The following is a 7,088-nucleotide window of genomic DNA, read 5'->3' as shown; positions in this document are numbered from 1 at the left end:
ATACGCTGAATTACTCTACCGAGATTATCACAGCTATGGACGGCGATACACATATGTATAGGCAGAAATTAAGTAGGTACATATCCATTCAGTCTATTTACGATTCCCCTGCAGATATGTACGTAGCATAGCTATACGTATATGGTGCGCATTCCATAGCATATGTAGACATTATAGATAGCTATGCTTAGGTACCTACTGCTATAAGTAGAGATCACAACTACAATGTTCTGTCTTGTACTTTGTGAATACATTTTGTATATGCCTCTATCTTTTAAGTATATATATATATATATATACATCCATTTTTATCAACCAGAACTCAAGTGTATCTATTTATGGTAACTACCTACTTACGTATAAAAACTGAATTTTTAAAGATTTTACTAACGAGTATTTAATTATCTTTGGCATATTATGTAGATAAAGTTAAATTGAGTCAACATATCATTAAATAATTAGTAAATGTTAATTAGTCGAAATAAAATATAAGACGAATGGAAATAAATTAAAAATAGATATATGGAGAAGGTGGTGAAACATTATTTACCTATTTATTCATGACACGGAAATGTTTTTTTTTTTTGAATTAACTTAAAGACTTTTTGTTTCAAAAACAAATGTACATACACAATAAATTATGATATGCATCTCTATATCTAAATTTATTGTGTTACAAAAAAAGGATAAGTATTTTACAAAAAAGCGATAAGCCAATTCCAGGTACAAAACATTTAAAACATACAAGCTCCGAACATTAAATTAAAGTAGGTACTTACTACAATCAATTGTTTTTTTAAATATTCTAATAAGTTTCAATTTAAAGACATCACCATAATCATGTTAATATTTTCATAATAATAAATAATTAGATAATAATATTTCGTGTTACAGAATCTCCGCCAATTTTTTTATAGTTAATATTTAAAAGTGACATTGACGTATTTAATATTTACTGACGGGACGTTTTATGGCGTTTATCCATCGACTTACAGCTCAATGCGTTTATCATAATCATTAGTTCAAAAATAAAATATTTGACCACAAATGAAACACACAATTTTTTCCATTTACACAATTGCACTTAAAATGATCTTCATTATTTAAGACTTCGTGTTTATAACAACTATAATATTATAAAGATTATAATTATAAAATACTTTCTGTAAAACGAAACGTTACATTTTTTGACAAGTAATGTCAACGACGATGACCACTGATGATGGAACTCGAATTGTCAAAAAAAAAACTAAGAAAACGATCATAAAAACACGTAGACAAAGTTTTATATTATACTATTACTAATAATTTTAAGTTAATTTATAAAATGCCTCAAAGCGATAGTGATGATTTTGAAAGTGCAGATGAAGGGCATGTAAGCTCTGCAAAGAAAGATAGGAAGAAACGAAATTCCTCTTCGAACTATAGTGATAACTTGGAATTGGATAGCCCTGCATCACAAACAAAACCTTCGGACGCTTCCAAAAATGTATATTTTGTCATTTCTAATGTTATATTATAAAATATAGTGATATCTGAATTATAATTCCTTTTAACATCTTTTTTTGAATTCGTTTAAGTGTTTCAATTAGTTATTATTTTAATATATTAAAAATACGTATATTTTACGTATTTCAGTTAGCAACAGATGGTTGGGATGATTTTGAAGTAGAAGAGAGTGATACAGTAGAAATTAGTGAAGAGCCAAACGTTTCTAGAACTAATAATGAACTTAAACCCAAGCAAGAAAGTACCCAAGACACTGGTTGGGATGATTTTGATGATTGGGGACAAGGTGATACCATAAATACTGAGGTAAATATTTAAATTGTTAATGACTAAAAACATACTCATATGGATGACAGAATAATAGATTTGACCAATAGCTTCTAGGTATCATTCCAAATATATATTAATACACATTCTTTAAATTTCAAAGAGAAAATAATTACAAATTATGATAATAACAACCACATATAAAAATTTTGAACAATGTTTCCAATGACATCACATAGAATTTTGTGGAACATTTCCTTGAAAATGTATACTAAATTATAAAATACTCTGAATAGCAATGAGCTTCAATGAGGTATATATATTTAGCCCATATCACTCAGTGAATACATTGCTTATAGTGGAAGAATTTTTAAAATCAGTGCAGTAGGTGATTTTGTGTGAAATTGTAAATATAAAATCACAAATATACCTCGATATAATAATAGTTAAGGCAACTCTTGTACACATTTCAGCCATTCCCCAACAAACCACATAACAGTTCACCGAAACCTGACGTTCAAGCTGTCACCGAGCAGCTAGCAGCTGCATCCACTAAGAGTGACAGCTGGGGTTGGGGCTGGGGGGTGGATACCCTGCTCAGCACAGCTACTGCTGGTATAAGTACAATTACGAGTCAAGTGTCACAGGTGATATAATATTTGTATATCATATACTTAATTTTTTCTCATTTATTAAGCACTAGCTGCGCCCCGCGGTATCACTCGCGTAAGTCCGCATCCCGTAGGAATATCGGGATAAAAAGTTGTCTATATGTTATTCCAGTTGTCCAGCTGTCTACATACCAAATTTCATAGCAATTGGTTTAGTAGTTTTTGCGTGAAAGAGCAACAAACACACACACATCCTTACAAACTTTCGCATTTATAATATTAGTAGGATAGGATTTGTAATTAATAATTGCTTTAGGATTTACATAATCACATCACACTAATCACATTTCACACTTATATTATAAATGTGAAACATTGTTTGTTTGGAAGTTTGTCTGTCAATCACAATGAAAAAAACTGAACGGATTTTGATGAAATTTTATATGAGAAGACTTAGGTGACAGAATACTTTATATTACTATTAAATGCTCCCTTGGGTTAAAACAGGAATCTTGATATCTGGGCGGAGCCGGGATGAGCGTCTAGTTCTAAATATATCTAACTTAATATACTTTTTAATGAAGCAGTTTTGTATGTCGAATCATATCACAGACAGTATGACTTCTTTATTAACAACTTCAATACAAATATTTCAGGGCATCTCCACAGTACTCGAAACAGGCATAGGAGCTCCCGACCCAGAGGAACTTGCTCGTAAAACAGCTAAAAGTAGCAATGAGGTGCCGGCGGCGGAACAGAGTCAACCGGGCGCAAAATCTGAAGATACCTCGTATGAAAGTGCGTTTCCATTTGGAAGCCTCTTGTCAGGTGTTACTAAGTTTGTGGAAACTACAGGTAAGAGTATTTTTTTTTGTTATTGGTAGGTCCTGCTTTCTTATACTGTTTGGAATTGATGTAAAACTACTAGTCCGATTTTGGTGTAACCTCAATTGTAACTATTAGTTCTTGGCAACATATAACATAACAACAACATATATTCAATTAGAGAAATTTGATTTGTATTTCTATCTATTAAGAAGTTGCGAGCACAGCTAGCCATTTAAAAACACATTATATTAACGGTAGAAATTAAAATTATTTATTTCTATGTACTTTTCTGTGTCTCAAATTCTTGATGTTTTCCATATTATTTTTCTCAAATGAAATCTTCTGACCAGTGTAACTCGATATTCCAGGAACAAAAGTAATATCAGGCGGTCTAGACACCCTGGAGACTATAGGCAAAAAGACCATGGAAGTACTTCAAGATGGCGACCCTGGATTGGTCAAAAAACGTGCTCTATTGGGTCTGGATACAGATAAGCCAGTACTATCTCAGATATTAAGGGAGGCGAAGGAAAAAGCGGAGGAGGAGGACAAAATACAGGAGGCAAAGAGGGAAGCCAAGGAAGTGCATTATGAATCTTTGTTTGACGATTTTGAGGGTGAGTGAATGGTCCCTGATGGCCTTTGATAGTTTTTGATGACATTGTACATGCATTATTTGATATTTTAACTGACACATAAGTTTGGAAGAACTTGTCCAGATGTTTTGATACTGTTTGTTTATACATACATGAAAAATATCAAAGTTACAGATTTTATATGATACTAGCTGCACCCGGCAAACGCTGTTCTGCCTTACTCTTATCATTTAGGGGTGTGAAAAATAGATGTTGGCCGATTCTCATAATCCGGATAAGCACAAAAAATTTCATCAAAATCGGTCAAGCCGTTTCGGAGGAGTATGGCAACGAAAACTGTGACACGAGAATTTTATATATTAGATATATTAACATTATAATGGGGGCAAAAAAGCCTTCACTGAGTAATAGACATAGGCTATTTAGAAGCCGATAGATAATTTGCTTAAATTTCGTCATTGTAATACGATACTGTTCATCTGAAATGTTCTAAATCCCCAGGTCTAGTGCACCTGGAAGCACTGGAAATGCTGTCCCGTCAAGTGAACATGCGGATAGAAGAACGGTTGCGCAGCGCTGAGCCAGAAAAGAGACAGGATATTAAGGAAACGTTGCAGCAGATTGCCGGTATGTGTGTTTGTTTTAAACCGACTTCAAGAGAAAGAGGTCATCGAATTATTATTCATTCTCAATTTGTGTGTATTTTTTTACTTCTGAGTGGGTGATGTTGATGATCCTTTATTATTTATTTTTCCTTACGTATTCTCTATATAAGGCAAGTGATAATATATTATCTGTATAAGAAGTGAATTTTTAGTTGATCCTATCATTGAAGCATATTTTTGAGTTTTTTTAAACTATGTTTGTATGTGTATATAACAGTGAATCAGTTGAGTATTTATGGTAACATGTTTTTAGTTTCTGTAACTATATTTGTTATTGAAGTTAATAAGTCCTGCTAATTGTGAATAATGGTACTTCTTTACTATGTGTTATATGTCATGTATATTTGCTTTATTGTATTTTTTATATAAGTAGGTATAATTTACTATGGAAAACGAAAAGTATGTGCATCCTACTATCCTACTTAATATTATAAATGCGAAAGTTTGTAACGATGTGTGTGTGTTTGTTGCTCTTTCACGCTAAAACTACTAAACCGATTGCAATGAAATTTGGTACGTAGATAGCTGGGCAACTGGAATAACATAAAGGCAATTTTTTATCTCGATATTCCTACGGGATACGGATTTATGCGGATGAAACCGCGGGGCGCAGCTAGTAAGTTATAATAAGTTCAAAGTAAGTGAATAAAAGTTTTTAACATAAGTGAAATAAATGTCTATCTTCTTCTTCTACACTTATAAAGAGGAAAACTTTGTTTGTTTGGTTGTAATGAATAGGCTCAAAAACTACTGGACCGATTTTAAAAATTCTTTCACCATTCGAAAGCTACATTATCCACGAGTAACATAGACTATATTTTATTTTGGAAAAAATGGAGTTCCGTAAGATATTTGGATATTTCGGACACAAACTGAAAAAAATCCACCAAAGTACTTATTTTGCGTACGCTGCCTAAACTACAAAAGATAGAAACATAAAACGTCATAATTAATTGTAGATCTTATAAATATCTACAAAAAAGTCCGCGACACACTATATCTATCTATGTAGAGTGAGGCACAACAACCACATTTTTATTTTAAAATGTTGAATTTTTTTTGGACTACATTTAAACGTGTTTATTTTCCTCATGCTATTAATCCATATCAAAATAAATTATTTCATCAATAAGTACAGTTTATGTTGATATATTTGGTCTTTGAATGATTAAAATTGGACGAATGGTTTTGAAGTTGTGGTGAAATTAAAATATTACGATTTCTGCTGCACGGCCCGTTGCGAAGTGGGCGTCACCAAGGCCAGGGGTGCGCGTGCGGGAGAGGGGTGTTTAGATCTATGAGTAAAGTACCCGCGCGGCTCAGACGCGAGGTCGGCTCCCTATATCATCATCAATATATTTTGTTAGTTGAAAATAATTTAACGTCAAATGTTGTTTATAGAGAAGCTCTACAATAATTTAATTATGTATCCTAAAACAACAGGTTGCACTGCGGGACTGCAGGCAGAAGTGAACGCTTTTGCCGGGAGCAAGACTTAGTTAGCGCTTTGCGGGCGGTCCTTTAGTTAGTTCTAATAGAGATATATTTAGTATCGGCTGTGCACCGGTGCGAAGCCGGGGCGGGTCGCTAGTAAATTTATAATATTAAGTAGGAAGTAGGATTTCACTCACCAACAAACTTGTATTTAGCACGAAACTATTCAATCATAGAAACGGATTTGATTTGTGTGTTTATTTTTTTCTTTCAGAGCTTTCACACGAAATCAATTAATGCACATTGATTCACTATTAATTTTAATTTTTGTTGTTTAAATTGACATTATGTTATACATACACTGTTATTAATAAATAACAAATATATCCGCAAATTCCAGAGCTGTGCGAGATGCCGGAAGACGATGAAGACGACGATGATGATGAAGACATGTCAAATGTCCATGTCATGCCAGACATGTCCAAGGAGGACATATTCCACGAGAAACTCCAACGGGCCACTAGGGACATTGGACTGAAGATGCAGTTCCAGCCGCTTATTAAGTAAGCATTACAATACTTGTGATTAATATTTGTTTTTTTGTTTTAATTTTTTTTTTCTTTCTTCAATCTTTGGGCGGGTATCGAATCCGAATATTTAATTGTTTTTTTTTTCAAATTTCAAAACATTTCCATCCCCCCCCCCCCCCCCCCTTCCTTCCGCAGACATTACGCGGACACGCTGGCCGGGCTGGAGGCGGGCGGTGCGGGCGGTGCGGGTGGGGGCGGTGCGCAGGCGCGCGCGGCGTACAAGCGCGCGGTGGGCTGCCTGGCGGGCGGCACCGCGCTGGCCGTGCAGCTGTACCACAAGACGTGCGAGATGCTGCTGGTGAAGCCGCGCCGCTCCACCGCCGACGAGGCGGACGCGCTCGCGCAGTGAGTACTGTGACGTCACACACACACGCTACAGACCGAGCGCAGTGACTACAGTGACGTCACACGGCCATGCGAAACTTAATCAGCCATGGCTCGCTATACCAACGGGGGGATGGAGGCGCTCGCGCAGTGTACAGTAACGTCACACACACACACACACACACACACACACAGTACAGGCACAGAAAATAATCAGTCATGGCTCGTGGCATGGCTCTATGCCAACGGCGGGATAAATGCGCT

The 7,088-nt window shown here is 35.2% G+C and overlaps 1 protein-coding gene across 1 annotated transcript; it reads left to right on the top strand.

Moving 5' to 3' along the window:
• The first annotated feature begins 1,221 nt into the window (after positions 1 to 1,221).
• LOC119837487 (protein FAM114A2) lies at positions 1,222 to 6,866 on the top strand. The gene is made up of 8 exons (XM_038363079.1): positions 1,222 to 1,489; positions 1,639 to 1,815; positions 2,250 to 2,423; positions 3,044 to 3,242; positions 3,584 to 3,832; positions 4,313 to 4,438; positions 6,311 to 6,473; positions 6,636 to 6,866. The coding sequence occupies exons 1-8, from the start codon at positions 1,328 to 1,330 to the stop codon at positions 6,847 to 6,849; spliced, it is 1,464 nt and encodes a 487-aa protein (XP_038219007.1). The 5' UTR covers positions 1,222 to 1,327; the 3' UTR covers positions 6,850 to 6,866.
• Positions 6,867 to 7,088: the final 222 nt, after the last annotated feature.

This window comes from Zerene cesonia, chromosome 27, assembly GCF_012273895.1.
Source record: "Zerene cesonia ecotype Mississippi chromosome 27, Zerene_cesonia_1.1, whole genome shotgun sequence".
Lineage (NCBI taxonomy): Eukaryota > Metazoa > Arthropoda > Insecta > Lepidoptera > Pieridae > Zerene > Zerene cesonia.
The sequence above is the reverse complement of the archived record's forward strand: the minus strand, read 5'-3'. Positions and strand labels throughout refer to the sequence as shown.